The sequence below is a fragment of the Malaclemys terrapin genome, chromosome 13 (genome assembly GCF_027887155.1).
Source record: "Malaclemys terrapin pileata isolate rMalTer1 chromosome 13, rMalTer1.hap1, whole genome shotgun sequence".
NCBI lineage: Eukaryota > Metazoa > Chordata > Testudines > Emydidae > Malaclemys > Malaclemys terrapin.
Window position 1 is genome coordinate 45,080,341 of NC_071517.1, and position 26,801 is coordinate 45,107,141.

Below are 26,801 nucleotides of genomic sequence, written 5' to 3' on the forward strand. Positions count from 1 at the left end.
TTCTCGTGAGTGCCTCCTACCACCGTATCCTCCATTGATATCTCTAGCCTGACCTCTGAGCTCCATCCTCAGCCTCTGGTGGGGCTGGCTCTTGAAGGATCCCTGCTCTGGGGTGGAGCAGCATCCCCAGGGCTTCCTCCCTGGGAAGCCTCAGCTCACCCCACCTCTCCCATTGAGACACTGGTTCAGTTCTGCCCTGTTTTGGGGTGTCCACATCCAACCAATGCTGATCCTCTTCCAGGTCTTCAGCTCCGTCTCCAGGCTCATTTAAACTCCCCTTCTCCATCCAGCGGCTGGTACGGGGGGGACCCGAGTCTGGCCAGTACTCCAGGTCCCAACCCAGGGACCCTACAAACAGCTGCCACCCACTGGGTCCCTTTTAACTCTTTTGCTGCTGCTCCTGTTCCCTGGGCACTTCACCCTTAGCTCGGGACTGAAGTTCTGCTTGAGTCCCTCCAGCCAGCACACTCCTTGCTCCTCTGGCTCCAGCCAGCAACTAAAACTACCCTCGCTAGCAGTTCCTTTTATATGAGCCTGCTGGATTCTGATTGGCTGCTCCCTGCAGCCTCTCTCTGATTAGCTGCTTCCCCCAGCTGCTCTAGGTGGCCTGGAGGACTCAATTCTACTGCTCTTTTCCTGGCATGGGGTGCGGTAGGACCTCCGAGCCTAAGACACCCCATCACAAAGCCCTTGCATTTTTTCGCCATTAACAAAAAGCAAGAAAGGGCGTGCCCCTGATTTATTTTCTTTCTTTGATTGCCAAATTTTAACCATGAATCTTCAAAATCTGGGATACCATAAGGACAACCCACTCCCCACCCCACACGCTTAAGAAGTGAAAGTCATAAAAGCTCTTATCTGTAGAGAATTATAGTGGTTTTTATTAAGCCAGTTGTTACAAGTGCAGAATAATTCTAAAAAGTAATAATCTGATGGGGAAAAAAGCTGGTATCCCATTTGTAGGACAACTTCATTGTTAAAATTCTGCCATCATCGGCACACATCTCTGTTTCAAAGCCAGATAAACCGTGGTGAAGTTGCATAGGCAGCTAGATAAGAGAATGTTTTCAAAATCAACCACACATTTGTCATTTCCTCTTAGCCCTCTGCAAACACCAAGCACTGCTTTACAATATTCAGCAGATAATCTATTTCAAAGCTAAATTGGGGTAAATATACGTAAACGTGCCATTACATGGATTTAAATAATAGGTAAATGGGTACATATAGTCAAAGCTGCAAGCAATTCTCTAAGATTTTATCAGCGCTAACATGGCTTAATTGTATTTCCTTAACACGAGTCATTAATAAGCATCCAGCATCCCACATGTTTCATGTTATGCTCCACCCTAAAAGCTGTCTTTGACTAATTAAAGTGGGATATTAAAATAATCTTAAAGCAAACCTCGAAGAATATGCTCACTGATCAATTAGTAAAACAACCAGCCACAACTCCGTCCATCTATCCAACCAGCTCCATCCTTCTATGCATCACTAACTCCATCCACTAGGTGGGGATGTTGGTTGATCTAAACTCATTACGGCAAGGTAAAAAATATCGTTCTTTGACTTCACTAGGATTTTACATTGAGATTGTTATCCGGGTGTAAAAACACACTTTTCTGTAGTGAAGGCTCGTAACAGGGGTTAATTAACTTGGGTCAACCTCCCTGGCCACACAATAGCAGATGTAAAGGTAGCCATCTTACAGCAAAAAATACTTCAGGACCAGACTCCAAAGAGAAACTGCTGAGCTCCAGTTCATTTGCAAATTTGACACCATCAGCTCAGGATTAAACAAAGACTGTGAATGGCTATCCAACTACAGAAACAGTTTCTCCTCCCTTGGTGTTCACACCTCAACTGCTAGCAGAGCACCTCACCCTCCCTGACTGAACTAACCTCATTATCTCCATACTAATTTATACCTGCCTCTGGAGATTTCTATTACTTGTGTCTGATGAAGTGGGCATTCACCCACGAAAGCTTATGCTCCAATACTTCTGTTAGTCTTAAAGGTGCCACAAGACCATCTGTTGCTTTTTACAGACTCAGACTAACACGGCTACCCCTTTGATACTTAACTTGGGTTAGTTCGACATAAATGAATAACACACCTCTTTTTCCTAGTTGAAACATGTTTAACTCACTTTAAAAACTGAAAATGTGTCAATCTCAAAATTCATTTTTGGTTTTCAGGCAAAGGTGATCAAGAAACAAAATAAAACCTTCTGCCTCGCCCCCATGTCCCTCCCCCGCAGTTTGACAACTGAAAACAAAGACGATTGAACACAAAAAGGAGATGGTTGTAGCACACATTAAGGTTTAGCTCTCTGTCCTCCCCTGGTGGTCAGACCACGTAAAGATCCTTTACTAGCAGATCTGGGTTCTTTATTATTTGGGGGGTGGGGCGGGTTGTTTGGGGTTTATTTTGCTTAAAACATCTGAAACTTTTTGAACTGATAATGGCCAAAAATATCCAGCCAAAAAATGCCAAAAACGTGTGATCCAAAACTAGGTAAACTTTCAGTTTGCTGACAAAAACATTGAAAATGTTCGAGCAAAGCAGACATTTCTCTAAACTTTCTTTTTGACAAAAATCTAATTTCCTATTGGAAAAAGATTTTGATGAAAGTTTTGGACCAACCCGAATAATGGATCGAATTTTAGTCCTGTCCTATTTTAGATGTAGAGGTCACAGTTTCATTCTGCACTGCATCACACAATGGTGACCAAAAACAAATAGAAAACAAAAACTGAAAGAAAGTGTGTGTGTGTGTGTGTGTGTGTGTGTTTTTAAATTCACATACAATTATTTCTTGACAATTTCTGAAAAAATAAAACGTTTGGGAAAAATCTTTTGGATTCTGTAAAAAAAATATTTTTGGAGGGGAGAAATAGGTTATTTTTTTACAGAAAAAGTCTCTCTTTAAAAAGTTTCAACCATCTCTACACGTGGAGCTGGAGGATGTGAAGGAATCCTTGGAAAAGTGTTGGTTTCTCCTTTAGTCCCAGTCTTGCCAAGCCCAAATGATCAAAAATCATGAATCAGGACCCCGAAAGCATGAGATTGGCTTAAAAATGGTGAGATTTTAAACAAGAACAACACGTGTTTCATCCTATTTATTTACTGCCTAGTTTTGCAATTTTAGGTGTCACTTTTCTGGCTTGTCCACACAACCCCCATCTTTTAAAAAAATGAAAGCTGAGATTCTCAGGAAATCACTTGACTCCGGGAGCCGGGGGCTTTGAGTGTAACACTAAATATGGTGATGAAATGGAGAAAGTTGTCGACCCTGGGATCCAGCTAAGATGCTCTAAAGTTGAGTCCCGTTCTGAAGGTCAAAGCCTCTTGGCAAATTCTGATTTTGTTTTCTCTTCCTCCTCACTTTCTCGGCGGGCAGTTGGTTTTGGGCATTTTGACATCATGCATGAATTCCCCGTTCATGGAGAAGACGATGATTGTAATCTCCCCTTTCCCAGACTTGAACATCGTCCTGCTTCTGGTGGTGTCGAGCAACATCAGCGCATTCTCCCGAACATGCTTAGGTGCCTCCTCAAACGCTTCCAGAGCATATTGAAAGCAGCCCCTCAGCGCCTGCGTCATCATCCCAAAGGATTGCAACTAGTTGTGAGCCTTCACCAGGCTTGGTACGCTCAGAGGTGCAGGGCGGGTGCTGAGCCACGCCAGGTAAACCTCTGCCGTGGGCTTGTTGACGGTGTAGACCCGTTTCCTGTCACCGTAGGTCACGTTCACCCTTCCCGGAGACGAATAGTAGATTTCTCCTGTTGCACTGGATTCTAGTTTCTTTTGGACCGCACTTTCTGGCATCCTAGAGCCTTCCTGCGCTTAGCCTAGCTGACCCCAAGAGCTAGAAAGAAAGAAAAAAAACAGCTTGTGAATTCCCTTGCAGGAACTTAACTACTCTGCCCTCCGGCAGAGAGAAAAACCTCCAGCTGCTAAACCTCCCTGTTTTTCAAGCAGCCAAAAGGAAAAAAAATTGTGTCCATTTAAAATCCTGAGGTCCGTGCTTCTGGTTCAAAATGATCCCACCCCGCTGCCACCGTGTCAGGGTTCCCTCCCCCACTCTGAACTCTGGGGTACAGATGTGGGCACCTGCATGAAAGACCCCCTAAGCTTATTTCTACCAGTTTAGGTTAAAAACTTCCCCAAGGCACAAATCCCTTTCCTTGTCCTTGGACGGTATTGCTTCCTCTGTTGTACTTAAAGTACTGCACAGGATCTTTTCAGGGGGGATAAGGCAAAGCACCACATTTATTGATAATACATATATCAATTAATGCTGTATCCTATGCATATGAGATATATTACACTCATGCACTCACGTGCACACACACACACACACACTCCGTCTTGTTGTTGTTACCAACTAGTTGCTCCCCTTAACTGCACTGGCCAGGTGAGTTAGATGGGGGAGGGGTGGAGCCGGACTTCTGTCGATCCGGATCGATGATCTGATGTTGACGAGACCCGGTGACCTCTGCAAGACACCTCACATTTGTAGCAGCTTCACTCCCATGCAAATCTGTACCAGATGCAAAATCTGTGTCTGTGTCAGTTGGTCCTTTGTGCTGCTTCCTTCTGGGTGTTTTATTGTTCTTGGGTCTGGCTTCCATCCCCCTTCCAACTGTTGCAGCTGTCTGGACGTGCCTGCCTTCCACGCCTTCCTCATTCACACCTCATTCATTCAACAAGGCAATTGATTAAAAGGGGGGAGATCTTATTCTACTCCTAGCGAAAAGACATTTTTCTTCTAACTTAACTATCCTTAGGGGCTATAACATTATACCAAGGCTCAATACAAATTTTCTATATACGGATTTGATACAAAGTTCCTATATCAAAGGACTTGATACAAGGTTGTATGAAAACAGATGTTATATATGGAAAGACTTAATACAAGATTATATGAAGAGGCATAATACAAAGTCATATGAAAATAATACACAATTATGCAAAGATGCTTAATGCAGAGATTTATCTACACCACCACCAAGTGATTTAGACAAAGATTGAGGAAAAGGACCACTTTGAGTTCCTATTTCCCCAAAATATCCCCCAAGCCCCTTCACCCCCTTTCCTGGGGAGGTTTGAGAATAATATACCAACCAATAGGTTAACAAAGTGAGCACAGACCAGACCCTTTGGGTTTTTAGGACACTAAAAACAATCAGGTTCTTAAAAGAAGAACTTTATTATAAAGAAAAATGAAAAGAAGCACCTCTGTAAAATCAGGATGGAAGGTAATTTCACAGGGTAATAAAAAGATTTAAAACACACAGGATTCCCCTTTAGGCTCAACTTCAAAGCTACAAAAAACAGGAAAAACCTTCTGTTAGGATAGGGAAAATTCACAATTTTCTCTTCTCATTTGCCTCTTCTAATCCTACCTCATTTTCACTGGCATTCACTATGTCCAGTCGCCACCAATCTTCTTGCTGAAAACCAAAACAAAGAAATTGTTAAGCACCTCTATCATTTCCACATGTTCTGTTATTGTTTTTACCTCTTCATTGAGTAACAGGCCTACCGTGTCCTTGGTCTTCCTCTTGCTTCTAATATATTTGTAGAATGTTTTCTTGTTGTTCTTAATGTCTCCAGCAAGTTTGATTTCATTTTGCGTCTTGGACTTTCTAATTTTGCCCCTACAAACTTGTGTCGTTTGTTGATATTAATCTTTTGTAAGTTGACCTAGTTTCCACTTTTTGTAGGACTCTTTTTTGATTTTTAGATCATTCAAGATCTCATGGTTAAGTCAGGGTGGTTGCTTGCCATACTTCCTATCTTTCCTACACAGTGGATAGTTTGCTCTTGCGCCCTTAATAATGTCTCTTTGAAGAACTGCCAACTTTCTTCAATATTTTTTCCCCTTAGACTTGCTTCCCATGGGATCTTACCTACCAACTCCCTGAGTTTGTTGAAGTCTGCCTTCTTGAAATCCATTGTCTTAATTTTGCTGTTTTCCCTCCTACCTGTCTTTAGAATCATGAACTCTGTCATGTCATGATCGCTTTCACCCAAGCTGCCTTCCACTTTCAAATTCTCAACCAGTTCTTCCATATTCGTCAAAATCAAATCTAGAACAGCCTCTCCCCTAGTAGCTTTCTCCACCTTCTGGAATAAAAAATTGTCTCCAGTACATTCCAAGAACTTGTTGGATAATCTGTGCCCTGCTGTGTTATTTTCCCAACAGATGTCTAGGTAGTTAAAGTCCCCCATCGCCACCAAGTCCTGTGCTTTGGATGATTTTGTTGTTTAAAAACAGCCTCATCCACCTCTTCTTCCTGGTTAGGTGATCTGTAGTAGACCCCTACTGTGACATCACTCTGGTTTTTTATCCCTTTTATCCTTACCCAGAGACTTTCTACACGTCTGTCTCCTATTTCCATCTCAACCTCAGTCCAAGTGTGCACATGTTTAATATATAAGGCAACACCTCCTCCTTTTCCCCCTTGCTTCTCCTTCCTGAGCAAGCTGTATCCTCCTATACCAACATTCCAGTCATGTGTATTATCCCACCAAGTCTCTGTGATGCCAACTACGTCAGTTGTGTTTATTAACTAGCATTTCAAGTTCTTCCTGCTTATTCCCCATACTTCTCACATTACTATACAGACATTTTAGATACTGATTTGAATTCCCCCCCCAGTTCTGTCTTCTCTCTCCTCGATCCCTGCTGTAACAGCCCATGCTCCCCCCCAATTCTAACCCTTCTCCCAGTTCTCCATATTTTTTACTTACTTCTGGGCTTTGGTCTCCTGCCCCCATTAAACCTAGTTTAAAGCCCTCCTCCCTCGGTTAGCCAGTCTGTGTTCAAATATGCTCTTCCCCTTTTTCATGATTTTGAAACAGATCCATTTCATATGACTACTTTAGCTTATAAAACAAAATACTACTAACTTAATCAATCCAAAACAGCTTAATAGATCAAGACAACTTTGTCCAGGCTTGGGCTCTTTGGCTAACACCCTCTGGCCCCTCTGCTGCATACCAGGATCACGGCCCCCACGAGACACCCACAGCCCATTGACCATCACTCCAGCCGGCTGCAGAACCTCTCCCCCAGCGGCCTTCACCACCGGGGGCCGACGTTCAGGGTGTGGTGGGGTTGGTTGCCATTGAGGAACCGCGCGGTGTGGGCCCACAGCCCCGATGCCCGGATGCGGTAGTGGACGCGGCCGTCCCGGTCATCGTAAACATTGATCTGGTTCCCCCCAGCCCCCGCAGAGAAGCTCAGTGCCCGCCCAGTGCAGTCCACCACCATCCTGGCATCGTCCTGGACGCAGAGCGGCTCCTCTGCAAATTTCTGCACGGCGAAGTCCAGGCAGTCTCTGAGCTCCTCGGTCAGCGTCCCCCAGGCCTGGAGCCGGCGCCGCACCCTCAGCAGCTCGTCCACGCTCAGCGGCTCCGGGTGCACGGCCAGCCTGGCCAGGTACAGCTCAGCCGTCCGCACCTCCGCGCTGTACCGGACGCGGTGGTGGAGGAGATAGACCGAGATCTCGCAGTCCCCCTGGCCGGAGAGGAACTCCAGCACCCGCCCCGCACACTGGACGCTCAGCCGGGCGTTGGCCTGGACCGCCGGCGGCTCCTTGCTGAACTCCTCGATGGCCCGCTCGAGACAGGCCCGGAGCTCGTAGCTCCCCTCATCCAGGCCCTGCAGCCGGTCCCGGTGCCTCAGGAGGTTGGCAATAGTCAGAGGCTCCCGGAAGGACAGCAGGGCAGCAATGTGGAGCAGGGCGTCCCGGAGGAGGCTGAGGACACCCTGGGGGAGGTTCGGCGGACGGACCATCAGAGCTGTGGGGTCCCCGGCGCTTGGAGGGGAGAGGCCCAGCGTCTCCTGGTGCAGCACAGGAGCCAGGTTGCAGAGGACGATGGAGACCAGCATCACGGCCAAGGCCGTCATGAGACACTTTCGCAACAGGTGGCCCAGCTGCCTCCTGGCCCAGCCCAGGAGCAACCAGTGGAGCCAGTTAACAGCCCAGCTGTAGCTGATGGTCAGTGGCTGAGCCATGGCCCTCCAGTGTCCACGCACAGCTGGCTGGGGGAGGGTCAACGCAACTCAGTGTCCGGACGACCAGCTCAGCACTGCCCAGCCATGGCCTGGGCCCTAAGGGGTGGGAAGGAGACTGGATCAGTTCAGGTGACCCTCACTCCCAACACACAGCCAGTGTGAGCTGGAGCCGGTTCGCGGGAACCGGTTGTTATATTTAGAAGCCCTTTTAGAACCGGTTGTCCTGGTTCTAAAAGGGCTTTTAAATTTAATATAAGCTCCAGCAGTTCCCTGCCCTGCCCCCGGCCCCCGCTCACCTGGCTCCGGCTTCGCCTCTGCCTCCTCCCCTGAAGGCTCCGCCTCCCGGCTTCCCGCCAATCAGCTGTTCGCACGGGAAACCTGGGAGGGCTGAGAAGGAAGCAGCAGCTTCCTCCAGGTAAGCTGGGGCGGGGGGCGCGAGGAGGGCTCCAGGCGCCGCGTGGCTCCGGCCGGCCCTGGCCCTGACTCCGGCCGGCCGGGCAGCGTGGCTCCAGGCCAGCCCCCGGCCCCGACTCCAGCCCGGGCCCCTGACTCCGGCCCGGCCCCCGAGTTCGGCCCAGACCCCGGCCCCGACTCTGGGCCAGCCCCGGCTACGGGCCCTGGCCCCCGGCTATGGGCCCCAGCGCCCGACTCCAGGCCCCGGCCCCCAACTCCGGCCCGCGGCTCTGGGCCGACCCCTGGCTCCGGCCTGGCTCCCGGCCCCGACTCCGGGGCAGCCCCCGGCTTCGGGCCGGCCCCTGGCTCCAGCCCCCGACTCTGCGCTGGCCCTGGACTCCGGCCCGGCCCCCGGCTCTGTCCCGGCCCTGACTCCCGGCGCCCACACCTCCTGGCTCTGACTCCGGGCAGCGCAGCCCCCACCTCCAGGCAGCGCGGTAAGGGTGGTGGTGGGGTGGATTAGGGTCAGGGCGGTCAGAGGGCAGGGAACAGGGGGATTGAATGGGGACAAGGGTCCCGGGGGGGCAGTCAGGAAGGAGCAGGGGTTGGGTTGGGTGGTGGGGGGCAGTCAGGAGCAGGGGTTCCAGGGGCAGTCGGGACAGAGGGAAGGGGCGGTTGGATGGGGCAGGGGTCCTGGGGGGCCATCAGGAATGAGAAGATGGGTTGGATGGGGCGGCAGGGGGCAGTTAGGGGACAGGGAAGGGGGGTGGACGGGGCAGGAGACCCGGGGGTGGGGTGTTAAGGTATGTGGGGGGTTGGATGGGGCAGGAGTCCCGGGGGTGGCGGGGCACGACCCCCTCGTGGGGTGAGGAGGAGGGAACCGGTTGTTAATATTTTGGCAGCTCATCACTGCACGCAGCCCCCTGCTAGCCCAGCCGTGTGCTCCCCCCGCCCCCAGCCCTGCCTGCACCCCTCACTCCCGACCCGCAGCCCCCTGCAAGCCCAGCCCTGCCCCCCCCAGCTCTGCCGGTGCCCCTCACTCCCGACCCGCAGCCCCTGCCAGCCCAGCCCAGCTCCCCCCAGCTCTGCCGGTGCCCCTCACTCCCGACCCGCAGCCCCTGCCAGCCCAGCCCTGACCCCCCCAGCTCTGCCGGTGCCCTTCACTCCCGACCCGCAGCCCCTGCCAGCCCAGCCCTGCCCCCCCCAGCTCTGCCGGTGCCCCTCACTCCCATCCCGCAGCCCCTGCCAGCCCAGCTCTGTCCCCCCCAGCTCTGCCGGTGCCCCTCACTCCCGACCCGCAGCCCCTGCCAGCCCAGCCCTGCCCCACCCCCAGCTCTGCCGGTGCCCCTCACTCCCGACCCGCAGCCCCTGCCAGCCCAGCCCTGCCCCCCCCCCAGCTCTGCCGGTGCCCCTCACTCCCGACCCGCAGCCCCTGCCAGCCCAGCCCTGCCCCCCCCAGCCCTGCCGGTGCCCCTCACTCCCGACCCGCAGCCCCGGCCAGCCCTGCCCTGCCCCCCCCAGCTCTGCCGGTGCCCCTCACTCCCGACCCGCAGCCCCCGCCAGCCCAGCCCTGCCCCCCCAGCTCTGCCGGTGCCCCTCACTCCCGACCCGCAGCCCCCGCCAGCCCGGCCCTGGGCCCCCCAGCTCTGCCGGTGCCCCTCACTCCCGACCCGCAGCCCCTGCCAGCCCAGCCCTGCCCCCCCCAGCTCTGCCAGTGCCCCTCACTCCCGACCCGCAGCCCCTGCAAGCCCAGCCCTGCCGGTGCCCCTCACTCCCGACCCGCAGCCCCTGCCAGCCCAGCCCTGCCCCCCCCAGCTCTGCCGGTGCCCCTCACTCCCGACCCGCAGCCCCTGCCAGCCCAGCCCTGCCCCCCCCAGCTCTGCCAGTGCCCCTCACTCCCGACCCGCAGCCCCTGCAAGCCCGGCCCTGCCCCCCCCAGCTCTGCCGGTGCCCCTCACTCCCGACCTGCAGCCCCTGCCAGCCCAGCCCTGCCCCCCCAGCTCTGCCGGTGCCCCTCACTCCCGACCCGCAGCCCCCGCCAGCCCAGCCCTGCCCCCCCAGCTCTGCCGGTGCCCCTCACTCCCGACCCGCAGCCCCCGCCAGCCCGGCCCTGGGCCCCCCAGCTCTGCCGGTGCCCCTCACTCCCGACCCGCAGCCCCTGCCAGCCCAGCCCTGCCCCCCCCAGCTCTGCCAGTGCCCCTCACTCCCGACCCGCAGCCCCTGCAAGCCCAGCCCTGCCGGTGCCCCTCACTCCCGACCCGCAGCCCCTGCCAGCCCAGCCCTGCCCCCCCCAGCTCTGCCGGTGCCCCTCACTCCCGACCCGCAGCCCCTGCCAGCCCAGCCCTGCCCCCCCCAGCTCTGCCAGTGCCCCTCACTCCCGACCCGCAGCCCCTGCAAGCCCAGCCCTGCCGGTGCCCCTCACTCCCGACCCGCAGCCCCTGCCAGCCCAGCCCTGCCCCCCCCAGCTCTGCCGGTGCCCCTCACTCCTGACCCCCAACCCCCTGCTAGCCCAGCCCTGCCCCCCCACAGTACCCCTCACTCCCGACCCGCAGCCCCTGCCAGCCCGGCCCTGCCCCCCCCCCAGCTCTGCCGGTGCCCCTCACTCCCGACCCGCAGCCCCTGCCAGCCCAGCCCTGCCCCCCCCAGCTCTGCCAGTGCCCCTCACTCCCGACCCGCAGCCCCTGCAAGCCCGGCCCTGCCCCCCCCAGCTCTGCCGGTGCCCCTCACTCCCGACCTGCAGCCCCTGCCAGCCCAGCCCTGCCCCCCCAGCTCTGCCGGTGCCCCTCACTCCCGACCCGCAGCCCCCGCCAGCCCAGCCCTGCCCCCCCAGCTCTGCCGGTGCCCCTCACTCCCGACCCGCAGCCCCCGCCAGCCCGGCCCTGGGCCCCCCAGCTCTGCCGGTGCCCCTCACTCCCGACCCGCAGCCCCTGCCAGCCCAGCCCTGCCCCCCCCAGCTCTGCCAGTGCCCCTCACTCCCGACCCGCAGCCCCTGCAAGCCCAGCCCTGCCGGTGCCCCTCACTCCCGACCCGCAGCCCCTGCCAGCCCAGCCCTGCCCCCCCCAGCTCTGCCGGTGCCCCTCACTCCTGACCCCCAACCCCCTGCTAGCCCAGCCCTGCCCCCCCACAGTACCCCTCACTCCCGACCCGCAGCCCCTGCCAGCCCGGCCCTGCCCCCCCCCCAGCTCTGCCGGTGCCCCTCACTCCCGACCCGCAGCCCCTGCAAGCCCAGCCCTGGGCCCCCCCCAGCCCTGCCCGTGCTGCAGCTGGGGAGTGAGGGGCACCGGCGGATCTGGGTGGGGGGTGTCAGTGACATTCCTACCCCAGCACTTCCAGTGTCTCCTGTTCTCTCAGCACAACTTGCTTCTCTGGCTGTGTCTCTGCCCCAGCATGAATTAAAATCCCCCCCCCCCCCGCCACTTCTCCCGTTAGTTTCGGTTTCCTTTCTTCCCCTGGAGCGGGGCGTGGGGCCGGGCTGGAGGCAGCTGGTTCCCTGGTCTGTCCATCCTCTCCGCCTTGTGATCTGTGTCCCCCCATCCTGCCCAGGGGGCCCCTGCCCCCCGCACTGTTTCCAAGGTGGGGCGTGTCCCAGACTCCCAGCTCCATCGGGCTCACCTGGGATTTTCCGTTCACAGGAGATTTGGCTTTTCTCCTACTCTGTTTTCGATCTGATCTGGAAAACTCGCCCTGCTGACTTTCAAATTCCCCACAAACTGCAGCCCCCCAAAAGTTTGAGAGCCACAGGCCCTGAAATGCAGGGGTCAGAGCCTGGCTGATGGGGGTGAAAGCAGGGTCTGAATGAGCGCTCCCCGGACAGGTATCTGGGGAGGGGAAAACGCTTCAGGCCCAGCCTGTATTTACTGTACCTGAACACACCTTCTCTGCCCAGGTATCCAGCAGACACAGCTGTGTTTGCCCAAGTGATCAACTTTGGTTGGTGTTGGGTTACAGGCTACACTCATTACTATAGTTGCTTTCCACACACCACTCTTAGTATAACTTGCTGTAGGTGATGTACCAAAATATTTGGACGCTAATATTTTCACTGCATCATTCAATGTATTAACCTTTTGGGGGATATTGCAGGTTATATAGAGTATGTGTTTAATGACTTTTAAACCAAACCTTGTACTTTTGGATAATTTTAAGCATTATGCCCAGATGGATAAAGACTCTTTCCTTGACCTGTGTATTAGATCATTTTAATATCAGCTTTAATAAAAAATTTACATTTGAATGCAGGGGCAGTGAAATGTTGTTATCCTTCCTGTATGAGTCTCGGGGAGAAGAACCGCATTTAGCCTGAGGGCGTCACCCAGAACTGGACTGAACTTGCTGGATGCCAGACACCTCTGAAGCGGAAGAAGGGGTGGAGACAGGTGTCCCTGCTGGGAGGTGTGGAGCCTACCTAAGAGTCCTAGGCATGGTTTAACCTGCCTCTCCCCACTGCTCAGAGACAGAGCTAATTAAGGCTCCAGTAGGAGTCTTTTGTTAAGTGCTCACTGGAGCTGGAATCACTGGTGGTGGGACGGCGTTTCTGCCCAGCCTGCTTCAGCAGTGAGGTTCCCCCACTAACAGCTGAAAATAACCGAAAGTCGGGTGGAACCTCAAGAGACCGACCTGCAGAGGTCACGGTAGAGAAGCAGGTAGTGAGTGGCTGGCAGGGTGGCCAACAGAGCGGTGAGGAGCTGGTGGGGCGGACGGCAAAGCAGTGAGCGGCTGGTGGGGCGGACAGCAGAGCAGCGATGCCAAAGGAAGTGGTCAGACGTGGAGTGAGAAAGGTGCCTTCTCTCCCCACCCCACCCTCATGGGAGGTGAACTCACACAGATCCCCTCTGAACTTTGGGTCCTCACTGACCAAAGGCAACCATTGTGAGTGGGGTGCAGTGGAGGGAGAAGAGAGGGGCATGGGGAAGGAACTTTTGGTTTAACGCAGGAACCTGAGGCAAAAGACGTTGCCCCACACACTCTGGGGTGGGGGTTTTGCTCAGGGTTGAATGATCCTTGCTGCATTTTCCAAAATGAATTCTGGGTGACTTCTCTCCTTTCATTAAAAGTTTCCTTCCTACATTCCTAAGTTCCTACACTCAGACTCCGTGCTTGCGAGTGGGGCAGTTTTGCCTCTCAGAGACACCCAGGGATGGGGTGTAATTTTCCCAGGTCACTGGGTGGGGGCTCAAGCCGGGTTTGTGTTGTATTGTTGAAAAGGAACCTCTAGATATTGAACCCAGCCCTGGTTGCTGCCGGCTCCACCTGGCAGAAGGGTGATGGGAAGGGTCCTGTTTCAAGGAACCCAGGAGTCCGTGGAGAGTGTATGTCCCTCCCCCCAGCCCACAGAGAGGGGAAGTGGCTGGCAGAGCTTGGAACCCTTCACATATCCCACCCTGTGTCTCTGGATAGGAGGTTACTGTTTCTGAACCTGTAAGGGTATAACCAGGACCTCACCCAGGCCCCTCCCAGCAGCCCCTAACTTTCGATTTCCCCGTTAAGTGTAATTGAGACGCCTCCTGGTTTCTGTCGCCCACCCCAGGCAGGGGAGGAGGAAGGGACTTGTCGAACCATCGAGCAATTCTGCAGTGAGAGCGTGCCTAGACAGAATCAGGAAGAGTAACTTAATCCAAATTAGGCGTCAGGTGTAGCCAAATGCTAATACAATCCAGGAGTCCTGGCTCCCAGCCCCCTACCCCCCTGCTCTAACCCACCAGACCCCACTCCCTTTCCAAACCTGGGTTAGAACTAAGGCATCGTAGGGATGGAGATCAGGACCATATTTGAATCTGAGTGACCCTGGTGTAAATCCAGAAGCCAGTGGAATTGCTCCAATGTAACTGAGGGTGAAATCAGACCCAATGTTTCATTTTCCACCATCTCCATTCCCCCAACGAGGCTGAGTCCTCCACACACTCATCTCCCCTGTGCCTCAAAGGGAGTTCTCCGACCCCATGACCTGTTTCCTCTCACTGCTACAGGCTGTGTACAAATGTGTGCATTATTTGGAAACTAAAAGGAAACATCATGTGTTTTAGGTGCAGCTAAATCTTCTCCGCTGTATGTATACTACAGAGAATTCTTTCCTGGGTGTCTGGCTGGTGAGTCTTGCCCACATGCTCAGGGTTTAGCTGATCGCTATATTTGGGGTCGGGAAGGAATTTTCCTCCAGGGCAGATTGGCAGAGTCCTTGGAGGTTTTTCGCCTTCCTCCGCAGCATGGGGCACGGGTCACTTGCTGGAGGACTGAAATCTTTAAACCACAAGTTGGGGACTTCAATAGCTCAGACATAGGTTAGGGGTTTGTTACAGGAGCGGGTGGGTGAGATTCTGTGGCCTGCGTTGTGCAGGAGGTCAGACTAGAAGATCATAATGGTCCCTTCTGACCTTAAAGTCTGTGAGTCTATGAGTATGTGATGCCGAGAAGAGAGGGAAAGCGCAGAGCGTGGCTCATCTCTTTGGATCATCCCCCGCTGGGTGAGTAGGTGAGATTTCTTGCTTTCTCTGTCTTCATCTTTCCTTCTTGATTCTGCTTTCAATTGACCTGAAGTGCATTTCCTGGTGGAACAGACATATACATCTTGCAAAAATTATGGTTGTTGATGATTCCCTCCTTAAAATGTCAGTGGAATAAGGCTCAAATCAGGGAGCCAAATCCTCAAAGATAACAACCGCTGTCTTGGTCGATGTCAGGGATCCAATCGGTAACCTCCAGAGCGAGGCTGATGTACCCCGAGAGCTTGAAGTAAAGAACCAACTTCTACAGCAGGGAGCTGAAGTTAATTCGTGTTCTCTTGAAAGAGACAAGGTAGGTGAGATAATATCTTCTATTGGACCAACTTCTGCAGGTGAGAGAGACAAGCGCTTTCCACCCACACAGAGCTCTTCTCCGGGTCTGGAGACGGGAACCAGAGTCTGGACTTATTACAAAGCTGGTTAAGCTCCCCTGTTGTTCAGGGTGTTTCCTTTGATCACGGGCGGCGGGTATCACAGGCCAGGGCAGGCTTAAGCCTCCCCTAACCCAGGCCGGGCCCCACCACACTCTCCCTCTTCCCCGAAGCCAGCGGGGGCTCGGCTTGGGAGAGCAGCCTAGATCGTGGGGCTCAGATGTCCAGTGGGCTTGGGCTGGCTGGTGGCCCAGGCTTGGGCCAGTGGGAGGCTCAGGCCGGTCCCGGGGTTGGGCCAGTGCTTGGGGTCATCCGGCAGCCCGGGGGTTGGGGTGTTTTGGCCAGGGCCCTCCGGCCATGAAGGTGGAACCTCTGGGCTCTGGCGGTGAGAGGTGGCGGGGGGCTTGGGTGGGAGGAGCAGGGCTGGAGAGACTTGCCTCCCCGAAAGGGGGGGAGTTTTCAAACACTGCCCACGCCTTTGGGGGTGACAAAAAGATCAGAGACGGATCGATCGCTTTGTGAAGAGCATTCAGCCACTGTTGATTTTGTTTTTGTCTTTTAGCATTTTTACCCTCTGTGAGTTCATTCGAGAGCACAGTGATTGTCTGGTCGTTGGGGCATTTTGTGCCCTGGGCGAGGTACCACAGGTTTTGTGGTAGGCAGGTGTGGGACCCTTGGATCTTGAAAGGTGTGTTGTGGTGTGTGGGGGTGAGATATTGCCCATCATAGCAGTGAAGATACGGCTGCAGGCTTTGCCTCTGTTGTCCTGACCCAGAAGTCGATGGCAAAGGTTTAAAGATCCAAGATCAACACCTAAGAAACATGCACCCAGGGTATTACACAGAGCTGGATTGCCTTGTGTCATAAATATAAAGGGAAGGGTAACAACCCTTATGTATGCAATAACATAAAATCCCTTGTGGCCAGAGGTACAAAATCCCCTTAACATTTAAGGGGTTAATCTGTTCAATTAACCTAGTTGGCACCTGACCAGAAGGACCAATGGGAAAAGAAGATACTTTCAAGTCGGGGGGCGGTTTTTTTTGTGCTCTCTTTGTTCCCGCTCGAACAGAGAGAGGGACCAGAGCAGGAAAAAACATCTCCTAAAAACATACCTGAAATGAGCATGTAAGATTACAACAGAGGGTCCTGTGGCACCTTTGAGACTAACAGAAGTATTGGGAGCATAAGCTTTCGTGGGTAGGAACCTCACTTCTTCAGATGCAAGTAATGGAAATCTCCAGAGGCAGGTATAAATCAGTATGGAGATAACGAGGTTTGTTCAATCAGGGAGGGTGAGGTGCTCTGCTAGCAGTTGAGGTGTGAACACCAAGGGAGGAGAAACTGCTTCTGTAGTTGGATAGCCATTCACAGTCTTTGTTTAATCCTGATCTGATGGTGTCAAATTTGCAAATGAACTGAAGCTCAGCAGTTTCTCTTTGGAGTCTGGTCCTGAAGTTTTTTTGCTGTAAGATGGCTACCTTTACATCTGCTATTGTGTGGCCAGGGAGGTTGAAGTGTTCTCCTACAGGCTTTTGTATATTGCCATTCGGAATATCTGACTTGTGTCCATTTATCCTTTTACATAGGGACTGTCCAGTTTGGCTGATGTCCATAGCAGAGGGGCATTGCTGGCACATGATGGTGTATATTACATTGGTGGACGTGCAGGTGAATGAACCAGTGATGGTGTGGCTGATCTGGTTAGGTCCTGTGATGGTGTCGCTGGTGTAGATATGTGGGCAGAGTTGGCATCGAGATTTGTTGCATGGGTTGGTTCCTGAGTTAGAGTTACGATGGTGCGGTGTGTAGTTACTGGTGAGAATATGATTAAGGTTGGCGGGTTGTCTGTGGGTGAGGACTGGCCTGCCTCCCAAGGTCTGTGAAAGCGAGGGATCATTGTCCAGGATGGGTTGTAGATCACTGATGATGCGTTGGAGAGGTTTAAGCTGAGGACTGCAGGTGATGGCCAGTGGAGTTCTGTTGGTTTCTTTCTTGGGCTTGTCTTGCAGCAGGAGGCTTCTGGGTACACTTCTGGCTCTGTTGATTTGTTTCCTTATTTCCTCATGTGGGTATCGTAGTTTTGAAAATGCTTGGTGAAGGTTTTGTAGGTGTTGGTCTCTGTCTGAGGGGTTGGAGCAGATGCGGTTGTACCTCAGTGCTTGGCTGTAGACGATGAATCGTGTGGTGTGTCTGGGATGGAAGCTGGAGGCATGAAGGTAGGCATAGTGGTTGATGGGTCTTCGGTACAGGGTGGTGTTAATGTGACCGTCACTTATTTGTACTGTGTTGTCTAGGAAGTGGACCTCCCATGTCGATTGGTCCAGGCTGAGGTTGATGGTGGGGTGGAAGCTGTTTAAATCATAGTGGAATTCTTCCAGAGTCTCCTTCCCATGAATACAGATGATGAAGATGTCATCACTGTAGCATAGGTAGAGAAGGGGCATGAGTGGACGAGAGCTGAGGAAGCGTTGTTCAAGGTCAGCCATAAAAATGTTGGCATATTATGGGGCCATGCGGTGCCCATAATGGTACCACTGTTCTGCAGGTATATATTGTCACCAAATTTGAAATAATTGTGTGTGAGGATAAAGTCACAGAGCTCAGCAACCGGTTGTGCTGTGTCATCATCAGGGATACGGTTCCTGACAGCTTGTATTCCATCTGTGTGTGGGATGTTTGTGTAGAGAGCCTCCACATCCATGGTGGCTAGGATGGTGTTTTCTGGGAGATCACCAATACATTGTAGTTTTCTCAGGAAATCAGTGGTGTCACGCAGTGGCGGATTAATAATTTTGCCACCCTTAGGCAGGGAAATAATTGCTGCCCTGGCCCCGCCCTGACTCCGCCCTTTTCCCGCCCCCATTCCAACCCCCTCCCCAAAGTCCCCTAAGCAACCTGCAAACTCAGATTTGCATGTGCAAATAAGGGTCTTCCTGGAAGCCCAATTTGTGCTCAAGGTCCCTGTGTGGCTTAAAATCCAAGATTTATGGTGTGCCAATTTTTATGTATCCAAAACTGTTTTCAGAACTCATGGGAGCAAATGATGGAGCTCAAATTTTAGTACTTTTTTTTTTAAAGGCCCTTTATGTCTCTATGTATTTTGTGGACATCATGTGTTCCCCAGTTCAAGTCTAGTGCTTCTTAGTTTGGGTTCTGCTGTTTCCTCTACTAAAATAATCCTTGCCAGTCCCGTTCTGAATCCCACACCAGCTGTGCTTCCTGTTATTAGAAGGATCTGGTTTTCTAGAAGCCACTGATCACAGATTATCTGAATCATGCAAGAAAAATTCATATTCTAAACACCAGTTAGGACCCTTGAAAATCTATTGGAAAATCTTCTGTCTACTGAGCATAGAGTATGTTCTCCATCAAATGTCAGAAGTTAAATTCTGTGGGGTCGCAGTGACATAAAATGTCCCATGGCTCACTCCGTAGTCTTGTTCTTGACCTGTGCTTTTCGTGTTTGTATCTCGTCATTTCAGAAACAGCTAGAAACTGAGAAGCAGAAGATTGTGTCTGAATTTCAGCAACTGCACCAGTTTTTGGAGGAACAAGAGCAACTCCGCCTGACCCAGCTGGAAGAGCTGAATAAGGAAATTGAAAAGGGGAGGGCTGAGTATGTTGCCAAATTATCTGAGGAAATACCTTCTTTCAGTTCCCTGATCAGTGAGATGGAGCAGAAGTGCCAGCAGCCAGCGAGGGAATTCCTGCAGGTGAGATGGTGTTCGAAACACCCCAGAACCTTTCACAGGGCAAGAAAGTCTCCGAACTCTTCACTCTTGGAGTGTAGGAGTGAATGGTCAGAACATGCAAACTCCAAAAGATTAAAGCTGGAACCAGCCTTTAATTATGGAAATAGCTAAGATTGAAGCTACGATTCCATTTAAAGCCTGATTTTGCCAGTTTTCCTACATATCACAAAAAGGGAAAATATTGGCCTTAAAATTGATACATGAGCTCTGAGGCTGTGGTGATTTTTCGGCCAGAACTGAAGTTAGTTAGGGAAGATGTTCATTAATTATGGTAGTCTGAATGTATAAGTAGTCATTAGAATTTCAAAAGCCTTCTAATGATTTTATTTTTTTTAAAATGGCTCTAATTAGCAAAAAAAGAAAAAAAAGGTGAGAAATAAAATGTAGCATCCTGGAGGTCTCTAGCTGATATCTAGGTTCAGATTCTCTGTTGGAGCCAGTATCTGCTGTGGGCAGCATTCTTCACTCCTCAGGTTTCCTTCATTGAACCTGGGGTGTAGGATAGTGATTGGCCCTGTGTTACTCTGTACCCCACACCCATTGTTCTCACCCAGACCCACCTCCTGTGGATGTCAAGAAGCCCACAGGACGGGTCTTCAGAATGTTTGTGCGGGAGTGAGGAGAGAGTTTACACCATGGGGGCAGCACAGGATGGGGGACATTCCTCTCTCTGGATCCACTGGAGTCTGCAGGAGGGGATCTTCTCTAGGGTGACCAGACAGCACCCTAGAGAAAAATCAGGACGGGGTGGGGGGTAATAGGAGCCTATATAAGAAAAAGACCCAAAATCGGGACTGTCCCTGTAAAATCAGGATACCTGTGAATGTTAGGAAGATCTTTGTTCGGCACATGACAAGACTGAGCCGTCTGATTCCTTGTGCCAGCTGGTTATCCAAATGTCATTACACAAAGAGCTGTGTGCCCCCTAGTACAAACTTCCTGGACCCAGATCCTGCAGTCAAAGCACTTCTCCAAAAGAGCAAAGGCAACACATTTAATTTTTTATTTGCATTAATAAATAATAAATAATTAATCTTTGAACCTCAAACTGTGAAGACAAAGTGAGTCCCCTCCAGAGCAGGAGGGATCCTTAGTGTGAGAGATGGGACTGAATTTCCTTTTATCTTTCTCCTCTAGGACATCAAAGACACCTTGAGCAGGTACGTGGCTCCTTCTCGCTCTCCCTTTCACTCCCCAATGCAGGGAAGGGGTTTTAAACATGACACATTGCTCCCCATAGTCCAGCAGTGCAGAGTGTGGGGCTGGTTCCCAATCTCTCTCCATTAAATCTAATCTTGGGGCTGTTGTCATTTTGACTAGACTCCAGAATAGAGCAGCCTGAGAAAAGAGTTATATACCTATAGACAGGGTATCAATTTATAGTGTAGCTGGTGGAACGGAGACCTCAGAAGATTGGGGATGGAGAATGGGTCTCTCATTTCTAGGTCATAGACTCCAAACTCCACCTAGGTTGGTAGGGATGGAAAGTCAGGGCCATCTGATGACTATTCAATGAGCTGTTATTAATTGTTTTTTATTTTGCAGTGAGCACTCTACCCACAGAGTCGGTGCCTATGTATCACAGGTCCTTAAATTTCACCCAGTTATTCCTGTCTTCAGCCCAATAACTTGTATTTGACTAAATCCTAGCTTGTATTGACTAAAGCACCTTCCAGAAACTCATTCAGTCTAGAGCTAAAGACATCAACAGACAGTGACACGTGAAGCTCCCTAGAAGTGGGGGGTGGCCACCAGTGCCCAAACCGTGGCCCCACCCCTGCTCCACCTCTTCCCCCGAGACCCCACCCCTACTCAGTCCTCTCCGCCCCCTCCCCCCATCACTTGCCTTTAACGCAGGTAAAAAGGGTTTGAGCAGAGCTCTCCCACTTTTAAAAGTGATGGGGCCACAGCCCCCCTGTTCTGGTGCATCTGTCAAGAAATGGAGAATCCACCACTTCCCTTGGCAGTTTCTTTTAATGGTTAATGCACCTGCACTCTTCAAAACATTTCTCTTATTTCCCATTTGAATTTCTCTGGCTTCAGCTTCCTACAATTTGTCCTTGTTGTGCCTTTGGTTGCTAAATTAAGGAGCTCTTTTGTAACAACTATATTCTCCCCATGATGGTTTTTATACCTCAAACTCAAGTGCCAGTGTTCTCTCAGTGCAGAGCATTTTTACCACCCTCATATCAGTTTTGTGGGTCTTCTCTGCACCGTCTCCACTTTTTCAATGTCCGTTTTAAAATGGGGACCCCAGAACTGGAGGCAGTTTTCCAATATCGGTCTCAGCAAAATGAAGGGGAAGCTTGTAGTGTCCAAGCTGGGATTGGACCTATTCCTGGGGCAATAGAGACTTTAATCCTCCAGGGTCTGCTGAGCTACAACCATTCACTAGAATAAAATACATTTTAGTAAAAAATATGACTGAACTCCACAACGAGTAACACTGGGTTGCTCTTCAGATGCGAGAGGGAGAAGTTTCAGAACCCAGTGGCCTTTTCTTCTGACCTGAAATGGAGAATCTGGGAATCTTCTCAAATAAATGCATCTCTGGAGAAAATAATGAAGAAATTCAAAGGTAATAACCAGTCACCTGGGGGATTTTCTCACATATATTACACCGATAATTGATAGAGCTGGGGAAATCTCTTAGGAACAATAATTGTGGATGGAGATGATCAACTAATCATTTGGAAGCTATGAATTCCCTCCTCAGCTCTCAATACAGCACATACACACTGGGTTAGGGGCCTACATTCGCACTCCCTCAGGTTTTTCCTTTCTCAGCAGCTATTAACGTTAACCTTAGCTTGAATTAACTGTTTTTGAAGTATGTTTCTTTGGATTTTTTTGTCTGCAAGTCCTCCTATGTCATCATAGTCCCTCTCTTCCTTTAGAACAGGGGTGAGGAACCTTTTTTCTATCATGGGCCAGTGACCCACAGAAAAAAATCAATCTTGGGCCACTCACCCACACGGGGACAGAGAGGGGGCTTGGAGGCTCAGGGCTTCCCCCCGCAGCAGGCTGAGCCAGCGCTCATGGCTCCAGCCCCACGGGGAGTACAGAGGACGTGGCACTGGAACAATTTTTCCAGTGGGGGAGCTGAAAGCCAATGGTAACCAAATTTTTTCCTGGCACCTCCCTTACCCCTGTCTGTCCCCATCTCCCCAGAGCTGGCGCCAAGACTGAGCCGTGGCTCCAGGAAGGGGAGGTGGGATGCAGACAGGGGTAAGGGGGCTGAGGCTGGGACCACAGCTGGGGGCGGGAGCAGAGCCCCAGGTGCTGGGCCAGCAGATGGGAACCCACCGGGGTGAATTGGCACTTCTGGCTCCATTCCCATGGTGGGAAGGGGTGGTGGCGCTACAGGCCGGACAAAATTTAGCAACAGGCCGGATCTGGCTCATGGGCCATAGGTTCCCCACCCCTGCTTTAGAGATACTCCACCTTTTATCCTCCTGAGCTGGAGATAATGAGACCACCAGGGCTGTCAGGAAGGATGAGAAGTTTTACTGAGTACTAGTGGAACAGGGGCAGATTTAAAGTTGGTTGGATGCTAATCAGTGAAAATGTTTCTGTGTATGGGTCTGTCTGTGAATGATGTGTTGGTTACAGAGGATTTGTCTACACAACCATTAAACACCTGTGGCTTGTCCATGTCCGCTGACTCCGGCTCACGAGGTTCGGGCTCAGGCTGAAGCCTGGTCTCTGCAATCCTCTCCCGTCACAGGGTCCCGGAGCCCAAGCCTCTGCCCAAGCCCGAGCATCTACCCTGCAATTAAACAGCCCCAGTGCCCCAGCCCTGCAAGCCCAAGTTGGCTGTCATGGGCCAGCCACAGGTGTGTAATTGCTGGTAAAACATCTCTGGGTCTGTTATGTAACCTTAGGTCATGCCCTTAGTTTTTAATGTTTGTGGTTATTTTTTAGTGATGTGTGTAATGGTTTGAATTGGTCTGAATTGTACTTAACCTCCTTAACTAGAACTTCATAAAGTTTTTTTTCTTTTCATTTTGCTTTTGTGATAGAACATTAACAATGTGAATATATCCCTAAGCATGACAACCTGACATTTCATCTTTTTCACCCATTTCTTCCTCTAGACTCACTGTCGTCTAGACAGCGGTTGGACAAACGTAAATTTCTCGGATCAAAGGGGGAGTGAAAACTTTCATATGAATTATGGTGGCTCATTGGCAGCACCATAGTTCGGGTTTTGTTTCAATTTTGAATTTGACAGGAGCTGAGCAACATATTCCTGGTGGCTGCCCAGATCTTCCCTAAAAACAGAAAAGTCAATTCTTTTCTCTCTTAGAATTTAGAATTTGTAACTAGTGGTTGGGTTAAGCAGATGGGTTGGGGTGGGGGAGAGGGGGCGAGCAGTGTATCTCCGTAGAGACCTCAGAGTTTCAAAATAAACCTTTTGGAAAATCAGAGAGGAACATCTCACCTCATTCTCAGAACTCTTTATGCACATACATCACATCCCCTGGCCATATTATTATTATTAGCAAATGCACAAGTGGTACAATGAAGAATGGGAAAATTCAACATACAAAAATAGACATTTCTGTTTTCTCTCTACTTTATAAGTCAAAAGAAAAAATGTTAAAAATGTCCAAAGGGGTTAGGTAGACATCACCTATTAGCAGACATGCCAACTCTCACCAATTAATCATGAGAGATGCGATTTCTGAGTAAAATTAAGCCTCACTCATGATCTCGAGGTAGGGCTGTGGCTGAAAAAAAATCCCAACATTTGAGAGTTCTAAAAACGAGGCTTCATTTTACTTAGAAATCCTGTCAGTTGCCCTGGGCGTGGCTGGACTGCCCACTTTCAGCCACCTGAGTGCAGCTGCTCCCCTGCCAGCCTGGGAAGTGGGAGAGGGGCCCCCACTGTAGCCCCCAGGCCTAGGGACGGTGAAGAACCTCAGGAGGAGCAGAGGTGAGGCTGGAAGGGCTTTATTATGGATTGTGGACCCTAGGGGGCCTGAAGTGAGTGGGGGGCTGATGCGCTGCGGGGGCTGTATTGATGGTGAGTTCTGAGCAGATAGGGTGATTGCTGGGAGGGTGAACAGAGGGCAGTGGGATAGGGGTGCTGAACTGATGGGGTGGTGATGATGGGGTCTGGGGACTGCATGGGGGGGTTGGATGGGGACAGAACTGATGGGGGGGTGGGGGACAGGATTAATTGCTGGGCTGGAGACGAGCAGATGTGGCAGTGAGAGCTCCTGGAACAGGAGCCAAAATCACCTTCTCCAGTACATGTGGGAGAGTGTGCAACACATGTCACAAGAAGGCTAATGGCATTTGGGGCTGTATAAGTAGGGGCATTGCCAGCAGATCGAGGGACACGATCCTTCCCCTCTAGTCGACATTGGTAAGGCCTCATCTGGAGTACTGTGTCGTTTTGAGCCCCACACTGCAAGAAGGATGTGGAAAAATTGGAAAGAGTCAAGCAGAGGGCAACAAAAATGATTAGGGGGCTGGAGCACATGACTTATGAGGAGAAGCTGAGGGAACTGGGATTGTTTAGTCTACAGAAGAGAAGAATGAGGGGGGATTTGATAGCTGCTTTCAACTACCTGAAAGGGAGTTCCAAAGAGGATGAATCTAGACTGTTCTCAGTGGTAGCAGATGACAGAACAAGGAGCAATGGTCTTAAGTTGCAGTGGGGGAGGTTTAGGTTGGATATTAGAAAAAACTATTTCACTAGGTTGGTGATGAAGCACTGGAATGGGTTACCGAGGGAGGTGGTTGAATCTCCTTCTTTAGAGGTTATTTCCTACCGCTGGGTAGGAAATATAGAAAATGTGGCAAAAGACCAACTTGGTTTAACCACGAGATCTTGCATGATCTAAAAAATAAAAAGGAATCATATAAAAAATGGAAACTAGGACAGATTACAAAGGATGAATATAGGCAAACAACACAGGAATGCAGGGGAAGATTAGAAAGACAAAGGCAGAAAATGAGCTCAAACTAGCTAGAGGAATAAAGGGAAACAAGAAAACTTTTTATCAATACATTAAAAGCAAGAGGAAGACCAAAGACAGGGTAGGCCCACTGCTCAGTGAGGAGGGAGAAACAGTAACGGGAAACTTGGAAATGGCAGAGATGCTTAATGACTTCTTTGTTTTGGTCTCCACTGAGAAGTCTGAAGGAATGCCTAACAGAGTGAATGCTAATGGGAAGGGGGTAGGTTTAGAAGATAAAATAAAAAATAAAAAAAGAATAAGTTAAAAATCACTTAGAAAAGCTAGATGCCTGCAAGTCACCAGGGCCTGATGAAATGCATCCTAGAATACTCAAGGAGCTAATAGAGGAGGTATCTGAGCCTCTAGCTATTATCTTTGGAAAGTCATGGAATACTGGAGAGATTCCAGAAGACTGGAAAAGGGCAAATATAGTGCCCATCTATAAAGAGGGAAATAAAAATAACCCAGGAAACTACAGACCAGTTAGTTTAACTTCTGTGCCAGGGAAGATAATGGAGCAAGTAATTAAGGAAATCATCTGCAAACACTTGGAAAGTGGTAAGGTGATAGGGAATAGCCAGCATTGATATGTAAAGAACAAATCATGTCAAACCAATCTGATAGCTTTCTTTGATAGGATAACGAGTCTTGGGGATAAGGGAGAATAGGTGGATGTGGTATACCTAGACTTTAATAAGGCATTTGATACAGTCTCGCATGATATTCTTATTGATAAACGAGACAAATACAACTTAGATGGGGCTACTATAAGGTGGGTGCATAACTGGCTGAATAACTGTACTCAGAGAGTCATTAATGGTTCCCAATCCTGCTGGAAAGGCATAACAAGTGGGGTTCCGCAGGGGTCTGTTTTGGGACCAGCTCTGTTCAATATCTTCATCAACAACTTAGATATTGGCATAGAAGGTACGCTTATTAAGTTTGCAGATGATACCAAACTGGGAGGGATTGCAACTGCTTTGGAGGATAGGGTCATAATTCAAAATGGAGAAATGGTCTGAGGTAAACAGGATGAAGTTTAACACAGACAAATGCAAAGTGCTCCACTTAGGAAAGAACAATCAGTTTCACACTCACAGAATGGGAAGAGACTGTCTAGGAAGGAGTATGGCAGAAAGGGATCTAGGGGTTATAGTGGACCACAAGCTAAATATGAGTCAACAGTGTGATGCTGATGCAAAAAAAGCAAATGTGATTCTGGGATGCATTAACAGGTGTGTTGTGAGCAAGACACGAGAAGTCATTCTTCCGCTCTACTCTGCTCTGGTTAGGCCTCAGCTGGAGTATTGTGTCCAGTTCTGGGCACCACATTTCAAGGAAGATGTAGAGAAATTGGAGAGGGTCCAGAGAAGAGCAACAAGAATGATTAAAGGTCTTGAGAACATGACCTATGAAGGAAGGCTGAAAGAATTGGGCTTGTTTAGTTTGGAAAAGAGAAGACTGAGAGGGGACATGATAGCAGTTTTCAGGTATCTAAAAGGGTGTCATAAGGAGGAGGGAGAAAACTTGTTCACCTTAGCCTCTAAGGATAGAACAAGAAGCAATGGGCTTAAACTGCAGCAAGGGAGGTTTAGGTTGGACATTAGGAAAAAGTTCCTAACTGTCAGGGTGGTTAAACACCGGAATAAATTGCCTAGGGAGGTTGTGGAATCTCCGTCTCTGGAGATATTTAAGAGTAGGTTAGATAAATGTCTATCAGGGATGGTCTAGACAGTATTTGGTCCTGCCATGCGGGCAGGGGACTGGACTCGATGAC

At 50.8% G+C, this 26,801-nt stretch overlaps 1 protein-coding gene and 1 long non-coding RNA gene across 6 annotated transcripts; one reads left to right on the forward strand and one right to left on the reverse strand.

Moving 5' to 3' along the window:
- Positions 1–812: 812 nt before the first annotated feature.
- Positions 813–12,597, reverse strand: LOC128847188 (uncharacterized). Of its 3 annotated transcripts, XM_054046551.1 has the most exons (4): positions 11,746–12,597; positions 7,267–8,129; positions 5,413–5,460; positions 813–3,872 (listed from the first exon to the last, which is right to left on the reverse strand). In XM_054046551.1, the coding sequence occupies exons 2-3, from the start codon at positions 8,031–8,033 to the stop codon at positions 5,433–5,435; spliced, it is 795 nt and encodes a 264-aa protein (XP_053902526.1). In that variant the 5' UTR covers positions 8,034–8,129; positions 11,746–12,597; the 3' UTR covers positions 813–3,872; positions 5,413–5,432. The 3 variants fall into 3 exon arrangements, with proteins under 3 accessions (XP_053902526.1, XP_053902525.1, XP_053902524.1); XM_054046550.1 differs by lacking the exons at positions 813–3,872; positions 5,413–5,460 and having other exon boundaries at positions 6,971–8,129; positions 12,039–12,597; XM_054046549.1 differs by lacking the exons at positions 813–3,872; positions 5,413–5,460 and having other exon boundaries at positions 6,971–8,129.
- Positions 12,598–14,440: 1,843 nt separating this feature from the next.
- LOC128847189 (uncharacterized) lies at positions 14,441–23,276 on the forward strand. 3 transcript variants are annotated; one of them, XR_008446868.1, is made up of 7 exons: positions 14,441–14,512; positions 15,104–15,218; positions 15,860–15,985; positions 18,783–19,013; positions 20,190–20,212; positions 21,515–21,630; positions 23,150–23,276. It is a non-coding gene; the product is annotated as an uncharacterized LOC128847189 (long non-coding RNA). The 3 variants fall into 3 exon arrangements; XR_008446867.1 differs by having other exon boundaries at positions 20,190–21,630; XR_008446869.1 differs by lacking the exon at positions 15,860–15,985 and having other exon boundaries at positions 20,190–21,630.
- Positions 23,277–26,801: the final 3,525 nt, after the last annotated feature.

Coding starts and splice junctions, on each gene's coding strand:
- LOC128847188 (XM_054046550.1), bottom strand. CDS start 8,033: ATGGCTCAGCCACTGACCATCAGCTACAGCTGGGCTGTTAACTGGCTC.